Here is a 20,955-nt window from a genome sequence, read left to right as displayed (position 1 = left end):
CTATTCTAGAATAACCCAACCAAGCTGTGTTTAACTTTCACAGATATGCTGATTCCAGAGGAAATGCAAGCTCATCCTGTAAATTAAGACAGATTCATGCCTAGAGTGGATTGGTGTTATTTGCACTTTAAATGAGCAGCTGAAGATTGGCTAATTTATAGACCAGTTATCCGAGTCTGAAGATACTTCATATACTTGTGGGTAAGGGAAAAAAATCAGATTCTATCTTTTGTTCTATTCTACCAACTTTGACGCTTCCAAGTTTATTACTGTGACTCTCACTCAAATGTGTTATGTCTATGTAATATCAACTTGTCTTACCCCTAAGCATCTTTGACAACTTGGAAGTCTGCATAACCCTTTTTGGCTGACAGCTTAAACCTATTTAAGCCAAAATGCATTTTCTTTTTTGTCTCCCCCGATTTATAATCAATCCCACCAATCGCATAAGACAGTTCACATGCCTAGTCACCCCAAACTGATATTGCCCAATATTGTTTGCTCTGAACACTCAGGGGGGCAGAGCAAATATTTTGAACAGCAGCAAATACAATTGTCATTCATTTTAACAGTATCGTCAGGGTCAAATAAGTTCAAAGGTTAAAATACTTGCATCGTGAAACAAGATCATTCCAGATGAGGACAGAAGAATTTTGACAGAAAGACAGTTGCACACTGCAGTCAGCCTCTTAGTACAGAACTATGTATTTACCTGTAGTCAAACAGAAAAATTAACTTCGCAGGGTTGCAAACTCTGTTATGGGCCTTAAGCAGCACACCAATACTGATTCGTTAAATCTGTGCTAGGGGTGTTGCACCTTCACATATGTTTGTTAAGAGCAAGCAAAACCCACAAGAAAAAAAACAAGGAAAACAACACCCCATTTCCAGCTTATCTCTAATTGCACTGGGTACCAATCAACTAGTTTCTCTCTGCAAGAACTAATAGTAGAAGTGCGATAGAAGGAACATTGTCTTATCACAGACGCAAGTTAACATTTATTATTGCCATATCCAAAGTCCAGATTCCGTCCTGCACACTCTGCAAACTCAGCAAACCAGACCCAAGTGCATGCGTGCCAGCTGGCCTCTGACCTCCTGCGCGTTGGCCTTGTTTCAGCGCACGTCTTTTTCCCTTCACAAATACTGCAAGGCTCAGGATGTTGCTGGCCTTTCTTTGATCTAACACAGAGGAAATAGCAGCAACTCCCTGAACGGGTATCAGAACAATCCCCTGTTTTGCAGCGCTGCCCAGCCATCAAAGGCATCTGTTCCCTCCTCAAGTCTACCTTATTACAGGCAGTGTAATGGTTCTGAAGTTATTTTAGTTCAAGGCTTGCTGCTTCTGTTTCAAATCTCAAGGCTATATACCTTAATGGTTGCCTATTTTTACCACTTTATTAGTTTAATAAAAGCAATTACCTCTACCTACAAATCTGTTTGTAGATGTCCTTAAGCCACCACTGCTTTGTCATCACTACTGCCTAAGTATTATTTATGCAGCCCAGGAGTCTCATACTCTATACCAGCAAGAATTATGTGGTCAGTAAGTCAGCACCATTTTCAGACCGCCCAACATCCCATGCATTTACAGACATTCACCCTGCTGCTGAGCAACCAGCCCCCAACTCAGTCCAGTCCTTTTCAACACTCTCCCTGCAGTGGTAACACCAACAGTTAATGGCTGTGCAGCCAACTTCTGTGTCACTGTTTCATCACGAACACTGTGCACAGACATCAGTACCTTTGTTTCTGCCTTAGTGCCTTTTGTACAATCTCTTACTGCATAGCTCTTCCACAACTTGAATTTTTCAGCTTAGTCCCAAAATGCACAGTTGATTTCTGAAGGGGAGAGTCATTCTCAAAGGGCAAGCTAAATAGTAAGACCACTGATGTTACTTTCCTAAGAAGGTGAAGCTGCAAGCAGGAAGGTAATGAAGTACCCAAATAAAGACATCCAACATAGACTTCTCAGTCACTTGTACAGGCTGGCACTATTTGTAATTAAAAGGCAATAAAAAAAAGCCTGATTGGCCAAGCCCTCTCTGGGATAAACACTGTGTACACAGCGATGCTTTCCTAATGTCAGACAGGTATAAGAAAAGAGAGCAGCACTGTAACAATTAGTTAAGTCTCACAGGGGAAATAAAGCCAAATGAGGACTAGGATATAGAACTTGCTATTCCCAGCCCGCTCTTTAGACAGAATCCAATTCCACTGCTCTGGCAGTCAAAAATTCTGGAAACACCTGTTTTGACAGAAAGCATGTTAGCAAAGCACAGCATGCTCACAGTGTATCAGCTTCCAGCAAATAAGAGCAGAAGTGGGAGCATTTGCCAGTATGAGCTACATTCTGCTATAGCTTGCCAGAATCCTCCAAGAATAACCAGCTTCACAAAATATAGCTGTGAAGATGGAGCTGGCTGTGGGATTTATGGCTGGCAAAGAGCTAAAACCATATCTTATGCTGAACATCTGCTCTTACGCCCCTTTTGCAAGGTGAATGTAATTAACAATCTCAAGTAACTAACTGAGGATACAAGAAAAGGTAAAAAACCCCAAATGCTTATATTACTTACCCATAAGAACAAGAATAAACAAGCTTTTTCATTATGAAAACAGGGAACAAGCCCTTTTTCATCCTAACACATTTTAAAGTGTGAACAACTAGCTGCAAGAGCATTTTCCATTACAAAAGCAAAGGGGGAAGTTACAGTTTTTGAAAGCATGTGAGGTAAAGTTATCCCTACCTTTTACCAGTGGCATAAGAAAATACAAGTTAGATACACAGCAAAGCCCCTGTAACTTAGTACAGAACTATGTATTTACCTAGACAGATACATAATGATAGGTCTCATCCCTACGTATTTCTATAAATCAATAGGATGTCTGAAGACCATTTGATTTGAAGTCCTCACCTGTTCAGATGCTAACCAGTACAGCGGGAATTAGAATGCCTTATTCCCCATATAAGGTTGGAGCATACGAGAATGAAGTCCCATCTGGAATAGTTCAGCGCCACATTTTAAAAGCAAAGTCTCATTTTCTAGTCTCAGCAACTCTTAACAGACTATGCTAGGCAGACTGAAATAGCTCAAGGCCTACTAGAGATGGTCACAACTGTGTTTTGTATAAAGCTTTTGCTGATGATCACTGTAAGTCTTCCTGTTTGAACAGCCTTGTAAGTGTTAAGCCAGTCTATACTTGATTCACCCCTCACTGCAGCCTCAGTACATGGCAACACCAGCACTCTGTATTTACACCAATAAAGTATCAAGGGCATTAACAACTCTGCTGTCTGCAGAGCCTTTTCTTTCACAGGGAACGTTTTGTGTTCAGCTGCCAAGCACTTGCCTTCTCTCCAGAACCCTGACGTTGTTGGGGAATAACATCTCCAAGAAGTGCTTTATGAAAGATGATTTGACAATTGTTGAGTAAGTCTCTGAAAGGCCCAGGCAACAAATATCAAGCACCTTGTTCTCAGTATACACAGCGTTAGACCTAGCCTCTTCACAAGAATCGTTGTGGTGCTCCAGCTTCTGTGGGTTGCCATTTATCTACATGAGAAAGGACACAAAGCACCATCGTGTGTCACCGGTTTGGTGCCCGCAGCACACGAAATGCAGATTATTGAGCCCCCTCTAGTGGCACAACGACTGGAAAGCTCAGCTTGCACCTTACAAAGAAGTGTTTGACAGCTGCAGCATGGCAATTAAGGGATGAGCTCAGAATAATCTCCAAGGGATGACCATCACAACAGCTAAAGTACCAAATGCACTTTAATGAGTTCCAGATTTTGCTCCCAGAAGGAATTTGTAACATGTCAGTACATTAGGCAGGTACACTGCTCCCCCTGAACTACAGGCATGAGGAGAACCGACTATAATATACTAAGTATTTTAAATTATTCTCAGTTTTCCACAGTATTAGAAATAAGGCATGTTTCAGGTGTGTGAGTGGCTGCTATATCCAGTCCTCAGATGCCGTATTTGCCCTTTAGTTCTTCCACTTTTCCTACGTAAGCTTTCATTGCATCTTCTTTGGACATTCCTGAAAGATATAGCACAAGAAGCAGTCAGACACCTTTTACAGATTAAAATACCTTTTGCATGAAAGTCACAAGTCTTTGTACATAGCCACATGTGACCAGAGAGCTAAGAAAGTCACTTGGCTGTGAATCTAGTATTAAGTTTTAAACAAATGTGTTCAGCAGTCATGAGAAAACAGTGTTTCGAAGAAAAGTTACATTTGTATAAACAGCAACTAAATAGTATATTAGTTCTATTAAGCCCATTCAGCATTATTACAGGAAAGTCATTCAATCAACTTAGACTGCATTTAGATGTATTTTTCCTGGCTCCTTAAAACACCAGGAAAAAACCCATTTTCATAGATTGGACCACTTGTTTGGCTCCTCATTTAAAGCACAACCCAGCTGCATCTTCCAGTTAGGAAAACTTTAGAGGAAATACAACTCAAGAGAAAGCTCATTCTCTGGGGCTCTAAGCTGGGACCTAGAAAACAGATTTCGGTTTCCGCTGCTGCTACAGCTCTCCTTTGTGTAACATCTTGGGCCATCTGGGAATTTTGCACCTTAATTGCCTTTCACAACAGGCTACATTTTTCACAATTACTTCTGCCTTGCAGAGGTAATCAAAAGTAAGAGTTTATTGTCATGGCATTCTGAACTCCTAGAACTCTTGTCTGATACAGCAATGCTATTTTATTTCTTGCTGAACCACATGCGCTTTTCTTACTAGTTTGCCTGTGGTTTTATTAATTCATTTTTATGTTTTAATTAGACACTTACCTTTCAATGCATTCCAGGCATCCCACTTTGCTTTGCCTTTAAAGTCCAGCATACCAGGGCGGTCTGAGAGAGGAAGGATAAGCAGCAGAATTAGTCTGTGTGGTAATACTTACTCCTTTCCTGAAGGCTATTTATCTCTTAACTACAATAAAATACAGTGGTTCACCTCTGCAGCTCTTACTCCCGTAGTCAAGAGATCACCTCTGATGCTGAAGGGAGCATGTTGGAATGCTGTCAGTGGCAACAGAGTGGCAATTCTCTGTCAAGTTCCCTTAAGACAGCAGCATTTGAGCAGAAGAGCACCAAATAGCACGATTTGGTTTTATTGTACTTTCTGAAGAGACTGCTGTTCCATGAGAGCTATCTGATTAAAGAACATCAGCTCTGAAGTAAAGCAGAAATGCCCTAAGGTCCATTACACACAGAGACATGAAACCAAAAGTTAACAGAAGAGCTTAGAACTCATTATCATCAAGTTAATGTTATATTTCTAATTTACAGTTCTTCATTTGTTCTGCCACTAGAGGTATAAGCACTGAATTCTAACTCACTCCATTACAGGCCACATAGTAGCCAAAGAGAGAAGAGTGAATGAGATATGGATGTGTTTATGGTTATTCTTCACATGAAGCCCCCTCTGTGTTTTTACTTCTTCTCTGTCTCCTTAAGGACAATTCTTAGGATTAACATGGAACTGGACAGCTGCCTGTACAGTAGCCACAAAAATACCCTTACGCTACTCACATGGCACTGTGACCTGCAGAGCTAGTTGGCAGCTCCACTTCTCTCCAACAAAAACCCCTATTAGCTCACTCTTACACAGATTGCTTTTCTAGCCAACTCCCGTTAGCTACTGCTTCACAAGAATGCAGGGACCTACAGAAATGTTGGTATATTAACAGCTCTATAGCACCATTTCACTTTGGCAAATATTAATAATGGTAAGGTCCAGCCACACCAAAAGATCATCTCTTAAAAGCAAAGTCAATTCTTTTCTCCCTCAATGCTGTCCATCTTGGGAAAGAGAAACTGCAAGCACCCATACTTACCATTCCCCATACACTTCACTGCCAACTTTGAAGCCAATCAACACCCAATAAACTTCACCAGCAACTGGGTCAGGAGGCCAGCACTCAAAACAAATGACCTTTTTCCTTTCTAATTCTAGTTACTCAAATGTTACACAAGGTCAACAGAGACAAGCTTCATTCTCAATGTTATTCCTAGGCTGAGCTGCCAGTGACAGCAGTATAGCAACAGAAGGAGCAGGAGAGATTTTGCATGGTGTACCCATGGAGATGTTTCTGCTACAGTCCTTCCAAGATATGATATATAATTACAGCTGTCATAAAAGTTCTTCCTGTTACACACATCTGCATTGGTTTCTTCTGTTTTGGCTTTCCAATATTATTTTTAGCAGCCAATCCAGTTTAAACTGTCCCCTCCAGGTATTGCAATTCCACACTTGTATAGTTTGCCTTGCTTTTAAAGCCAGCTTAATTGAGAAGTGCTTGCATTAAAGCAGCATCCCTTGACCTAGGCTGCTACTTGGTCAAGAGGTCTCCAAAAATCCCAAACCCAATATTTGCACAAAGCTAACACAAAGGATTCTCAGACTGTTGCTACACAATTTAGACAACTGAGACTGGGTTAACCTAAAACCCAAAGTTGCACAAACTCTTATCAGGTCGGCTTATGCCTGCCTGCCTATAAATCCATGCCAAGCCGGTACCGAGTCATTTTTGCTAAACTGCGGGATTGCAGGAAGCGAGGCACGCAACAGGGAAGAGGTTTCGCCTTCCAAAGTGCCTCCAGCTCAGCCTCAGGCCGCAACCGCATCGCCCCCACCCCGGGGGCGCAGGGCCCGAGCGGGGCGGTGCTGCCCGGCCGCCACCACCTCCCCGCCCGGCGGGGGGGACCGAGGCGGTACCCACCCGTGTTCACGTCGCCCACCGTGGCCTGTTTGTAGTGGCTGTAAACGTCCAGCATCTCCTGGTCCGTGGGTTGGGTCTTGAGCTGCTTCACCTCCTCGGCGGCCTTCTGGAACGCGGCCTAGGGGGAAGGGGGAGACCCCGGGCAGACCGGGGGTGAGCACGCAGAAAGGAAATGCCCGCCACCCCCCAGTTCTCCACAGCCGCCCCACCCACCCAAGCACAGCCCGTACCTCAGACATGGCGACGAGCCCAGCACGATGGCGATCGCGACACCACTAGCCTCTGCCGCGCCACCCCCGCCGCTCGGCCACTTCACCCCTCGCCAGAGCGCCCGCTGGCCAATCCCAGCGTCACGGGCAACACGGCGCCAATCGGCGCCTGCCGGAGGCGGGGAGAAGCCAGGCAAAAGACCAATGAGAGGGCGGCGCGGGATGGGCGGGTTTCGGGGGGAGGGGCTCGATGCTCGTCAGCATGAGGGGTGGGCCTTGGACGTTACCCAATGAAGTGAGGGCTTGGGGGCAGGGCAGCCCCGCCCTGCCCCAGGAGTGAGGAGGGGGCGGGGACAGGGTGCCTGTCAGCCAATCCGTCGGTGCGGTGGAGGTAGGACCGAAAGGACGTGATTGGTGAGGCTGTGTGAGGCGGGGCGAGGAGAGAAAGACCCGGAAGTGTCGGCAGGGGAGTCGGTAGTAAGGCTGAGGGCCCTTATCGGTCCCTTTCGGGCGGGGCGGGGGCGGTGTGAGGGCTGAGGGGAGGCTGCTCGGTCTTGGGGAGATGTGCTGGGGTGTGTCGACGCTCCGCCGCGGGTCCTGGTGCTGCTGCCGGCAGGCAGGAGCCGGGCAGGCCCGGGGGAGGTTTTTCTTCACAAAAGATAGTGACCATCGGCACCTCTGATCCGGCCCTGAGGAGAATCTGCCATGTTGTCCCTGAGGAGGTGCTGGGTAGCGCCTGTCCGAGCCCTAGATGGGATCAGTCTGTTGGGTCAGGACAATAAATGGGAAAAACGGCGATTTCTCATTGTCAGTGCTCCCAAATCTATATTCCTACAATGTTCTTCCATGCTGCTGAGGAGAAAGTGAATTGAACGCTGTTCCCTTTCTTTACTCTGCGCTATGTCCTCTAGATCTTGACCCCATGTGGAATAGCATAAAAAAAAAGAAATCTGCCTTCTCCGTTTAATACAAATCTAGTTATTTTCAGATGCAGAGGAGTATGCTTTTCTTGATTGGCATCTTTTATTTGTGTATCACAGCTTATTTACAATGAAAATGGAATTAGAGCTCGGAATTATTAACAAAGGGGATGTAAAAGCAAGTTGCCTTGTGATGTGGAAGGCCTGTGTCCCCATTCTGCAGAAAGTATTCGAAGAAAATATTGCAGGTTTACTTTGTCAGGATGCAGCTAGAACAAATAGAGCAAAGACTGGAAGGTACCTTGATACCTGCATGATGGTGGGGGACTAAAATAATCTCACCCCACAGCAAGAAAGGCAAAAAAAAAAAAAGAAAAAGACACCAAGAAAAGAATGTAAAGGGATGAATAAATAAGAGAATCCCTTGCAGGACTGGAAGTGGTGACTGGAGTGGCTGCTAAGGGATAGGAGATGTAGAGGTTGTGCCCCTGACTGATGTTGTAGCACTTAGACTGCCATTTTTGTGCATTGCTGCAGCAGCCATGGCGGTTTAGCATGTGACCAGAAAGCAACGTTGTTGAGGAACACCCAGCACCAAAAACAGAGAAGATTGCCAAGGTAGGAAATAGCTCGTTTTCCTGTGGAGAGAAAGAACCCAATGACACAATGCTTGGGCTTGTTTGAAGAGGGGCTCGGTTTGATAAGGCGATGCCATTGTAGGTTCTGCTCTCTGTTAAAGTACTATAAGCCCTGTTGAGCCATTCTAGAGACCTACTATTATAAATTAAATTAAACCCCTTAATTATGTAGTAGTATACCAGGAGAATTATTTGCATGTGTATGTGGGGGACATTTTTCCACTTTCTGTAGGGAAGTGAAAATGAGCATTGTCTAAGAGCTTAGGCATTTTTCAGGGTATTATGCTCTTTACAACACAAGTATATTAAAAAGGTTTTGTTCATGTTAGTACATTCTTTTAGAGCACAAGGTCACTCACCCAGCAGGTGAAGTCTTCAGTCACTTAAAACCCGAACAGCATACTTGCATTTCTCCATAACATTTTTGTGTGTTTAATATGGAGTCTGGTGCTGTAGTACACAGCACAGGCACAAATACTGGACTATTTGGGGTGCAGTATCAATAATATCCTAGGTAACCCTGTTTGTTTTGAGATCCTGTTACTGCTTCTATAGAAATACTAAAAGTGAAGTCCCGAAAGACAAAATGCTATTGAATTTCTTGCCGTGTTTTAATCTTTGCATGAGGCCCAGCTGCACCTTGTTTTCTAGCTGTGCTTGTACACAAAGGCAATAATTCCTCTCTTTAATGTTTTCCAGGTTATTCAGAATCAATTCTCATGTCAGCAGAAAGCTCAACCATCACAGTCCGTCTTGTTCGCTCTTTTGAACACCGGAACTTCAGACCTGTGGTGTATCATGGCGTTAACTTGGATCAGACAGTAAAGCAGTTCATTACTTTTGTGCAGAAGGGTAAGGGGCCGTTGTCTTATTCATTCGTTTCAGTCCCATGTGTTGCTGTCTCTGCAAAAGAAAGTGGAGGGGAGCAAATGAATGTGAATTCTGTGGCTTTGGTTAGAGATGCCAGATTTGTGTTTACCTCCCCTGTGTGCTCTCCTCCCTTGGATGAGAGGTCTGGAGTTAATAAGGGCTTCCATGGTCAATGTGCCATGCCTAAATTTGGGAATACTACTCCCCCTGCCCAAATCCCTGTGTTTAGTCAAAAAGAGACCAGAGCATTGCTGCATTTGGCTTAGTGCCTCGGGCTCCTTGAGTGGTGCTGTCAGGCAGCTATTCATAAATTAACAGGAGTAAATTAATAGAATTTAGAGAGCCTTTGATCCTTAGGAACTGCACCAATATGTGGAATGTGGGAACACAAGTCTGTTATTTGTGAGAAGAGAGGATCTTGAAAAATTGTTTTGGACACTGTGAGGTCTCACTGTGCATGTTTGCTTCTGAGTTTCTGTCTCCCTCTTGAGCTTTGTGGTGCAGATTTACTCATCTATGGGTTTTATGTTTTAGAAGCCTGGTTGAAAGTGACAGTGTATCTAAAAGTTAATTAATGGAGACCAGCCCACGCAGGGACTCAGTAGTTAGGGTGTTACCCTAATCTTGCAGGGGTATTTCTACACACCTAAATGGAGACATTCAAAGGGTGCAGAATAACATAATTTGATTTTTTTGCATGAGGTCAGCTTAAACAAGTCTCAAACTGTTACAGCTGATAATATTTGAGCAACTCCTAGGACATTGCCCAGGGCCTCAACAGCTGTATTGTGTTTTCAGCAACTTCCATGCTTCTAGACAGTGACAGGCATGGCAAGATCTTAGGATGCTTTTAAAATACTACAAGCATTTTCAGAACATATGGTACAGCTGCTGTTATGAAGAATAAAATACAAAACAATGCTAAGAAACTTGCTTTTGATGTATGCAGTATTGCAACTCACTGTTATTTGAGACAATGCTAGTGTCTTGAACAAGACTTTTTGGAACCTTCATTCCACACATGGATGTATGGTGCTGTTCCTGGTCCAAAAGCAGCGAGGTTCCTTCCTTTACTGTAATCTGTTTTGAAGGGGGAGTTTGAGACAAATTGTTAAACTACTGATGAAATTATGGTTTCAGCTGTCTTGCTGCTGAGCACCCTACAAGTGGCTGGGCCTTTCAAGGCCCTGGTTAAATCCCTGGGTGTCACTGGGAACACTGGCACCAAGGAAGGTGTAACTGTTCTTGCAGCGGCTTATGGGCTGTGTCCTGCATGGGGCTAAAGAGTTAATTTTCTACAGTTTGGCTTCCTTTTTTGTGGCTGGTTCACATGGTTGTGCTTACTGAACAATTCAGTTATGAATGACAGTTGTCAGCTGTTTTTGTAAGGTGGAAAGAGATGCTGTGCAAACCATTGACAGGATGTTCCTGGCAGATTTCTGAAGGATCAGACTCCCGTGATCATATCCTGATTGCATCGACTCACAGTCCTCATGTGTCATTTTGTTCAGGGGGACTTCATGCTCAAGTGAAGTTAATCAGATACGGAGTAACTACAGAATCTGAGCCAAAGGTTGTGTTTTAGTATTCAATGCTCAAACAAGTCTCCTGTCTTGTGGATTTATTTTGCTGTCAAGGATGCTCAGAATGTATGCATGAAATAATGGAAAATAAAATACGGGGGGGGAAGACAACTTTGTTTTAACTTGGTGCTTTTATTTTAATAGATGTGCCTTCAAGAACAGGACTTCCTCCTCCTTTCAAAAATTACAACTATGGTATGTGTTTGGTTTTTTCCTTGTTTTAATTCCTGTAAAACACAGACATAATATTTTATACCAGTTTCTATACAATGTAGAAGACAACTGCTCTAGAATACTCATGCTGGTGACAGTGCTTGCCTACACTTGCAACTCTATCCAGCTCTTGTAGCCAGAGTTATGCCACTGGGATCACGTCTACAGAAGTTGACCATTATTTTGAAGTTCTGTATTAATCTTTGAATTAGGCTACATACATTATTTACTAATTGGTACTGATGGGTTTTGGTATCAATTTTTTATTAGTTTTATAAGTGCCTTTTAACTCTGATTTTATTCTAGTGAACAGCTTGTGATCTGAAATTGTAGTTCTTTATGTGCTTATGTATTTCAGTATCTATTTACTAATTGTGAAGTCAGAAAGAATGGTGAGGTGGGAGCTGAAGGCAATAAATGAAAAATGCTTAAGACTTACATACTTAAATAATTTACACGACAAGAGAAGCAGCAGAACTTTGCTCAAAGTAGATACGAAAGCTCTTAAATACAAGCTGATGCAATAGAATAGCCTGGTGTGAAATTCAGGCTGACTTTATCCTCTAATGTAAAGCTATGTGTATATTTCCTTTCTGTGAAGATTTGAACATGTGCAATTCATCTGTTTAGGACAGAATTTACTTTCAAAATAGACTAAATTACTTCCTTGCTTGGAGTTTGTTAACTGGGATGTCAGTAGCGTATCTTTTCCTAAACTTGGCAATGCTGAAAGTTCCCTTGGAGTTTTGCTGCAAGTGATCCTCTTCATCTCATGTTCTTAGAGTTGACAAACTCCTTCCACTACTGTGATTCAAAGAATTGCATGAGGAACTTACTTAATACATGTGAATGGTAATAGACTCTATTTGTCTATTAAAAAAAAAAAAAAAGCGCCAAGCATTTCATTCTGTGTTCTTGCTTATGGTGAAACAGAAAGTGTAAAATGAAAGCAGGGAAAAAAAGAGTTAGGGATTAAGGTTTACGATGCATCAGTGGCAAGGACTTGAATTTACTATTCTTTTTAGTATATACTTAAGGTCTTAAAATCTAGGTAACTGCAAGTTTGAATTTGAAGGTGCCATTCCTCTTCCTAGTATCTGTGGCTTTGGCTAGATGAGGGGGTCCCTATGGATGACTGCTGCTATCAGTTGTATTCCTGGTGCTGCCTATCCCTGCTGCTAGTTTCTTTCATGACTTAGAGGATCAGTGTAGTTTTTTCCAAGGCATATGTTGTGGCTGAGCACCTGATTATGCTGTGTAGGACTGAGCATAATGTGGGTGAAAAACAGTGCAGAACTTTAAAACCTGTTACACCAGTTAAGTGGGCGCGTACTTTTAGTGGGATGGTGCTAGCTGTCTGGAAATTTTCACGCAGAAGAATCAAAGCCAAGTTCCTCACCTTCCCCTCAGGCTGTGAATCATCCAGGTTCATGTTTTTGGCATCTCTTATGTGCTCTACTGTCTTTCTTATGTTTTGGTGATGAAAGCACAGTGAGACTTCTGCATGATTAGTGCTAGTAAGAGTGAGATTTTTCCTTATGCTTTGTTTGGCAGCACCAGAAATCTCAGTTGGACCTGTCTGTCTCTCACCTTGTGTTTGTTTTGGCATCCTTCTCTCCAGAATCCAGCACCACTTTGTTCTCTTGGTATCATCTATAATTCCATCACATTTTTCCTCTTGGCTTGGTGCTCTAACTCACATCTCAAAGCTTATGACTTCCATTTTCTCTTCATTTCTCTGTACACATCATTTTTGTCCTTGGTCTAGAAGTCTTCTCAGTCAATCTTCTCATCTTCCTACTTGTCATTGCCATCTTTTCACTGATGATGGAAGCCTGGGTGCCAACTTGTCTCATAAGCTGCTTCTCAATTTATTTATTTTTTCCATGAATGTGGAGCAATATGCTAGATACTTCACAGAATCTGATTTAGAAAGTGATTTCTTATCTGTTGTTACAGAAGATCTATTACCAGAAAAGGAAAGGTAACAAATCTGGGAATATGATTGAGTGGGACTAAATTGGGATGAAATAGCAAAGGCAATTGAGAGGACATGTAAGCCTTTTTAGGTAGGATGTGAAGAGACTGTAGTTTCATCTCTGTAACAGAGTTAGGGAAACTAATAGCTCAGATGAAGACATGGTAAACTGCTGGATGCCTGTGTTGGAGCTGTGAAGAAGTAAAATTGAGACAATAGTTCAGAGAATGACTGAGCAAAGACTAGGGAAAAGGGGATGTGACAAAGTAGATGGAGAAGCTTAAAACTAACAGGCAGAGGCTGGATTGTGTTTGCTGTGGTAGAAAGGTTTCATGACTGCAATATATTTTGCTGTGATTGCTTGGTCTTTTTGCAATGCTTCTATGCAAGATGGATCTGGGAACTGCAATGTGTCTTGCTTCTAATACTGCAATTGAGTACAGCATGCCAAGACTGCCTTTTCAGTGACCTCTGCAGTGGGAATACAGAGTAGTTTTGACCTTCTGTAATGTTTTAAATAAAACATTCAAAATGGGCCGGAGTGGTGTGGAAGCAAACTACTGAATGGGAATGTGATCTCTGCTATTCTGAACAGCTGAATACTTGCTCTCTGTAGTTTGAAAGTTGTTTTAGCATATATTTAACTTTCGTGCATCCTTCTCTTATGAGACTATTTCAAGATGTTGTGTTCAGTTAATGCACAAAACCAAACTAGAACAGAAAATGAGCAGGACAACAGAACAGTTTTTTGCCTCGTTGCTGGGAAGGGATTGATGTGTTATTCTGAATTTGTTCAAACACTGAGGCTTTTTTTTTTTTTTTTTTAGTGCTGCATGGGCGTTGTCTGACTTCCGTTCCCTCTGGATCTTTGCACTCTGCTGGTTGCTTTAGTGACCACATTATTTTCCCCAGTTTTTCACTTCTGTTAACAAAGCCCTGCCCACATTGCCAGAGGAAAACAATATTTCTTTTTTTGTATAGTATAATTTCTTAAAGTGCTACACTGTGAAAACATGTCAGAGATAATTAGTATTGAAGAGGTTATAGCATTAAAAAGAGGAGAGGCTGTATGTGTTCATGGAAAATGGACTTAACTCACTTTCTACATGGGTGCTTTCTTCCTGAGAAGGAAAATCTCAAGGACTGATCTGAAGTAGTCAGGTTATTGTATCTTCATCACTTGCTGCCTATCAACTTAGTTGTAGTAGTTGACAGTGCCTAACTGCTGTTTGTCCTGCCCTAACTGGCATTTAAATTGATGTGTTTTTACTGACAATTGGGATAGTCATTAGTTAGTTATTGTAATTCAGCCAGCAGACGAAAGCCAAATAGGATGTGGTACCTTACTGTTACATTGACTGGTTTAAGACTGTGGCTGCAGGACTGGAAAATTAAGACATTTTTTCCTCTTTTAGACTGAATCAAAATTGTTGTTAGTGAAAGATTTTGAACCTTACCCCTTTGTCTCTCCTTCCCCAAGTACAGCTTTCAGTGTTACTTGCCTATTAAGCCTTATTTTAGGAAAACATTGTATTTTCTTTCAGATACAATGAAGATTATTCACCAAGCACACAAATCTAAGGTATGGTGGTTAGCTGTATTCTTCCCCTTCTACATGCTTTAATGCAGGCATATCTCTGCACTGTCAGAGAAGGCTGGGGCAGAGACAGTTCTTACTCTCATCTTTGTATTCTGGTTCTCTGATTTGTAGACTGGTGAACTTGTAGTGAGTTTGGAAGATGATGACAAACTGATTTTGAAAGAAGACAGTACGCTGAAAGCAGCTGGAGTAGGTAGGAGTACATTTGTATTGACTGAAGGTGCTGTTCATTGTGGTTGTCATTAAACTGATAACTGGCTGATTATGTTTGGATAGCCTGCTGAAAAGTAAATGCTATTCCTGATGCTCTTTACACTACTTGATAATTATTCAGGGGAGAAGGGGGGGTAATGTACATTCAAATCATTGGACTGAGGGCAGCGGGTATCTGCACTCCAAATGTTCAGAATGCAAATTGTGATTTTTAGAGGGTATGCTTATAATTCTGCTGAGAGTAATTTTAAATGATTGACAGATAGGTTATTAGTACCGTGTCTGCTTAGTCTTATCAGTAACATTTAAACTGATGTTTTGGTTAGAAATGTAAGTAGTGGAACCAGCATGGAATAATGAAATAAGATTAGATTTGTTTAATGTGCAGCATACAGTGCTTGATAGCCAGATTGCTCAGGAAAGCTCAAGCAGTACCATTTAGAGAATGTGCTGAACATAGCAAAGACTTGAAACTTGACCTGATTTCTCACATTTTGACAGGAGACTACATATAGGGCATGTCTTTTGGTAATAATGTAAAGAAATGTCTGTCATGATAAAATTGATGGTCCCTGGATGTCCTTTGGGCTTCTCATAAATGCGGCTGAATGGCTTTGTGGCAGCAGGGTACTTAAGGGATGTAGTTGCATTCCACCTTGGTATGGACATTCACTCATTTGAATCTGATTTGCCTAGCTGGAACGCATAACTGCCTGCGCTCTAAGTGCAGGGGTGTTGCAGAGAAAGCTCCGTCCTGTTCCTGATGTCCTCTGATTGCTCCCCAGCTAGTGAATGGGATTTCTTTCTCAGAGGGTTCTTGGCTCTTTTGTTTCCTGCCATTTACTTCCCAGTTTTAAGTGACTTGGGATGTCTCTTTAATGTTTTTCTCTCGAGTGCACTGCAGCTGGTCTCAGTATACCTTTCCTAAAGATCTTTGGGTGTTCCTATGGTATGAGTGATGGTTATTCTCTGGCTGTTTGCACTAAACCAGGTCTTTTATATGGAGGCGGGGGGAAAGGTTCCTCAGGAAGGAGGATTACTGGCACTCAAGTCTGACAGATTTGTAATTTAGTTAGCAGAAGATTCACTTAAGCATGATTTTTTTATTTACCTAAGGCATAAGAGGCAATGCAGTTCAGGACAGGGACTGATGACAGTGCCAAATGTTGAGTTAGAAATGATATTGTCCAGAGCTGCCTTCTTTCAAAAAGGTACTGATAAATATTTTTGTATATTGCCCATCTTTGAAACTAGGTTTGTAGCTACAACAGTGAAACAGTTGGATGTGATCTTGAAAAAGGTGTCTAAACATCAGAGTAAATGTTATAGCAAAAGGAAATCACAATAGACCAGCCTGTTCACCCAGGGTGGCTTATTTGGGGCAGAAAATAATTTAAAGCTGCTTCCCCCCCCGCCCCCGAATAACTGTTAGTCATTAGTATGTAGTGGGTATTTGTGACAGAAAAGAAAAACTCTTGCTTTGTAAAATACAGCGTGCCATTATACCATTTTGAATTTTGATATGTTCCAGCGTATCTTGATATGAAAATTAGGTAAGTTAGGAGTGGGGTCTTTGTAGTAAAATCTTGAAGAAGTCCCTCCTTCTTCAACAAGAAACGGAAAAGTGTAAATGAAGGAAGTATGATAGCATATACCACTAGTCCTCATTTTGTACAGTTTAATTTCAATCACTGATATTTGAAGTTTCCTATTGACATATTATGTTTTTCTAATATCTAGTCTTGACAAGAATTACTAGAATAGAACAGAGAATTACCATTAGAAAATCTGGGAAATTCTGAGACACACAGAACATTTTTTCTAAGCTGCAGTTGATTGCCCTTGGCACTTCACAGTGTTGGGCTAGAGAGTTATAAATTACAAGGACATTAGATAAGTATCCTCAGGAAAGTCTCTGTGGTAGTGATTATTATTACAGCTATTATCTAGTCAGCAAAGTTAATGCTTACTTGTTTTTTTTAAGAGCAAGGGTGTATGTTAATAAAGTGTTCAGTATTCATTGCAGTCAGTCTTGTCTGTTTTCTAGTTGAGATTCTAAAACCCCTTCTGCTCTCTCTTTTTTTTTTTTTTTTTAACACAGGCAGACTTCATTAACTTCAGGTTTAATTTAAAAAACGAATGTGGAACTTATTGGCTCAGCACCTTAAAGAATTCCATGTTTAATAATTGTGAAGGCTTTCCATCAGATTTGTCTCTGTTCTGAATTAGTAATGTTGCTGACTTATTGTTTTAGAAGAGGAAGTCCTTGACCTACTGGGTTGAAAGAATTGTGACTGCTCTGAACCTTTGTGGGTCCTTTAGCTCTGCCATATCCCCTGTGAATAATTAGAGGTATTTGAAGGTATTGCTGGAGAAGCCAATTTGTGTCTTTCACTTTGCATATTGTTGAAGCCTCATGAATTAGTCATCAGCAGGGCAAAAAATTAACTTCTTCAGACACATATTTTGATGGGTCACAAGGGAGACTGTAAAGTGATCTGTAAAATATTCTACTGATCCTCTAAGTATTAAATTATTATACCTACAGGCTAATTTAATGGAAAAAATAGTTTCTTTTTCCCTTTCCTAACAGAAAAATGCACAAAAAAAAGAGAAAATAATGCTTATTTTTCTAGCATTTGAAGGCGTTAGAAATGCAGTCACTTAATTTGCTGAATGCTTATACAAACAGTTCTGAAGGCTGTGTTAAACCTTGAGTGGTCTTGTGTACATATTTACTTCTATATATCTAGGTTCTTGTGTTTTGTTGGGTTTTTTTTAACAAGTTTAAACAATATCTTTAATACTGGAATCTTTTTTGCAAAAATGTGAGGGGGGAAAAAAAGTGTGGTGATTTATAAATGTCTTTAAACAAAAAGTTGCCAGTTGTCTTCTAAGATTCTAAATAGCTGGCTGTTGCGTGGTTCATTTACTGATGTGCTAAATATTTAATTTTTTATTCGTTCTAGCAAATGAGACCGAATTAGCATTCTTCTGTGAGGAAGATTACAGAAACTACAAAGCTAATCCTGTTTCGGCCTGGTGAAGATCCCAAGAGATTGTTTTGTTTTCCCATACCTGTTGTAAATTTTCCTTATTCTGCTTAATGAGATTTTTCTTAAAGATCAATAAATCCTAGAGGGTTGCTTTGCAAACAGTGCAATTCCCTTCCTATAGAAATTAATTCCTGTTAATATGCTTAGACTGAGAGAAGGAAAACTGGGGGACATAAATGTCTTTTTTTTTCTTGCATTTCTTTTTCCTTTGCTTTCCTCTTACGATCCAGGCAATGCAATCTCTGACCTGTGACATTCTTGGTGTGATCCTACAGCAGACATTAGCTACATATGGAGATTACACAATGCCCAGTAAGATCCCATCACAGTACTAACTTCTAATGAAAATGGGAATGTTTTGTCACCAAATTACTGTGTATTTTAGAGAGCTTGAGAAGAGAATCTCTCTGTTTCAAGTCATAGCTTTACATGTCTCATTTTATGTTTGGTCTCTTTTGTTTAAATGGTGCAGACTGGCAAGTTTTTAATGCTTTTCACTGGTGAATAGTTTCCTTTATACTCTCTTCCAGCCCTCTTTAGCATGCTGAAAGGTACAAATGCCTGCTGGGAGGCTTTTGTGTTCAACGACCAGCTTGCCTGTCTCTAGCTTTACTTCATGAAGCCACCTTCACGTACGAGGTAGCAACCTGAGTTCTGCCGCGACATCAGTGTGCATAAGTAGGAATCTGGCATTTTTCCAAATGAAGTCAAGCTCTTGGTTTCAGTTTTAAGAATAAAACCTGAATGATTGCATTTTTGCGAGGAGAGGCCCAGTCTGCAAGCCACATATCTTCAAGACTGGAATTGATTCTTTCCTGCTTTCCAAGAGCCAAATACTCTGTTGCTGTTAGTTCTTGGTAATTCCAGGCTTTCCTAGTACATTAACCAAATCAAGAATAAGAAAAAATAATTGTGCATCCAGTAAAGTACCTTTAGATAGACACTGCTTATGAAACTCCTTCACTGAAATAGAAGTGATGCTGGCTCTCTGACTTAGCAGGCTTTTTGGGCATGGGCTCTGCTAAATCAAATGAGACCTCATGTGCAATAGCTTTAGACCCGCACATCTACCCTCAGCTCTGACTTTCCAGAGAAATAAGCTTACCATTTCTTAGAGCTTTGTTGATTTTTTTTTTTTAATTGACATGTGATAATGAAAGCAGATGTGTGATTTCCAAAGTATCTAAATAAAAGTTCTCTTTACTTCAGATGTAGGGCCAAAGAAACCTCTTATGTATTGTTCCCACCTCATTTTCTTCATCCTTCCTGACAACTCTCTGTTTTAGGCTGGTTTTGGTAGCTGGTGTTACTCACCAACAGCTTTGCTTCAAACATAGTTTTATTCTCTTGTGAAAGTAGTCTACTGCTTTGTCATCTGCGATTAAAAGGGTGGTTGTATCTTCACCTTGTAAGGAGGAGTCCTGTGTCACTGAAGTCGCCTGTGTTCTCTTGGGATTTAGATGCTGTTATGCATGCTCTGATGAATTTGTGAAGAGAACTTACCACTTGCCTCTGCCTTCCTGTTGCTGGTACCTGCTCCCCAAACATGGGCTCGTGTCCCAACTACCTTCTTACACGGTCTGTCATGTTTGCCAGATTAATCTGGCTAATACCAGTTTGTACCTGTCTTCACAGACAGTTTAAGCTAATGCATTGCACTTTGGAGTACACCAGTTTTGTTCATCCAAATTTACAATAATGACGGTAACTTTGTAAGAAGTAGATGGCATACCAGAGAGATCGATGTCTCAAGACTGTCCTACCAAGGCATGTAGATGACGTCTGTCAGCACACTCAGGCTCTCAAAGTGAGCAAACACTATCATTCTCTTCCTCCTGTTCTGGGGATTTGAATTTGGTATCCAGCCCTTTCAGACAGATATGGATTGTTTTTGTGATCTCTCTCCTCTCAGGCATTTGTGTTTGAAAGAGTCTCACCACATTTTCACAATTGTCCTTTCTGGGCTAGTACAGTTACAAAAGTTCAGTGTCACATTGAGTGTGGCACAGTGAAAGAGCAATTCTACAGCATTGATGAGACAACAGTAAATGTTTTAATGCAAATATTCAAGAATGATGTGTCTGGCACTCCAGATTAGCTTCTCTTTCCAAGGGAAGAGTTAAACTACTGCTTTGTGAGCTCCGTTAGCTCTGGCAATGGCACTTTACTGGCTCCTCGCTGCAGCAGCACAGTAGAGCCTTTTATAATGCTCTCAATGGCCGTACTTGTAAACTGGATTCTTCCCGAAGTGTTTTTCGACTGTGTAGGTTTTTAATTGGGCTTTTAATAATGCTTCTTTCAACTAAACCCCACAAAACCATAGATAACAACTGGCAACTTGTTAAGATAGATGCTGTTCCAAATTTTTTGGTGGGATATGGTAAAGCCTTGTCTCAAAGTAGGTTTGATACCAGGGTTGCTGAGTACTGAATGAAATTTGTGAACACTGGGTAATAAATTACTAGAGTCTGAGATGATTTTGCCCATGTTATGAAATTTTCTTCCTATTGAAGGAAACCACCTACAGAGTTGGTACCATGGTTTGTTATCCTGGCAGAGGTCATGAACTGCATTGGTTTACAATTACTGTTATTCAAAGTGGCTTCTCCATAATGTGTAGTGGGGTAAATCATATAGCTTTGCTAGTGTTCTTAGTCATTGTGGTGTTAATAAGGATTCATCTGTCTGGATGATGTCCTTGGAGCCTTCCACCAGGCTTTTTTTTTTTTTTTAAAAAAAAAAAAAACAAACAAACGACAAAAAGAACAGCATCCAGAGTGGACGCTGACGTAAGAGGCCGTTTCTCCTGGGTTATTGCACTGTGGCAGGGAAAGGCACTCAAACTAGAAGCCAAGGGAGTGTGTGAGGCTTGGGTGTTTCTTGGAGAAAGAAAATTGCTTCAGAGAGGCAGGGGGTTTTGCTACGAGGTGT

At 41.4% G+C, this 20,955-nt stretch overlaps 2 protein-coding genes across 3 annotated transcripts; one reads left to right on the top strand and one right to left on the bottom strand.

Annotated features, from left to right (window-relative positions):
• Positions 1-3,761: 3,761 nt before the first annotated feature.
• Positions 3,762-6,799, bottom strand: DBI (diazepam binding inhibitor, acyl-CoA binding protein; the record flags this gene model as incomplete). Its single annotated transcript, XM_082001502.1, has 3 exons — positions 3,762-4,050; positions 4,811-4,873; positions 6,745-6,799. The coding sequence occupies 3 exons, from the start codon at positions 6,797-6,799 to the stop codon at positions 3,977-3,979; spliced, it is 192 nt and encodes a 63-aa protein (XP_081857628.1). The 3' UTR covers positions 3,762-3,976.
• Positions 6,800-9,230: 2,431 nt separating this feature from the next.
• LOC309406362 (UPF0538 protein C2orf76 homolog) lies at positions 9,231-18,047 on the top strand (the record flags this gene model as incomplete). 2 transcript variants are annotated; one of them, XM_082001500.1, is made up of 5 exons in its annotated part: positions 9,231-9,363; positions 11,109-11,159; positions 14,700-14,737; positions 14,867-14,948; positions 17,938-18,047. In XM_082001500.1, 5 exons carry the CDS (start codon positions 9,231-9,233, stop codon positions 18,012-18,014), a joined length of 381 nt encoding a protein of 126 aa, XP_081857626.1. In that variant the 3' UTR covers positions 18,015-18,047. The 2 variants fall into 2 exon arrangements, with proteins under 2 accessions (XP_081857626.1, XP_081857627.1); XM_082001501.1 differs by lacking the exon at positions 11,109-11,159.
• Positions 18,048-20,955: the final 2,908 nt, after the last annotated feature.

Source organism: Phaethon aethereus (genome assembly GCF_964289735.1).
Source record: "Phaethon aethereus genome assembly, chromosome: 6".
Lineage (NCBI taxonomy): Eukaryota > Metazoa > Chordata > Aves > Phaethontiformes > Phaethontidae > Phaethon > Phaethon aethereus.
This window is presented reverse-complemented; position numbering and strand designations above follow the sequence as displayed.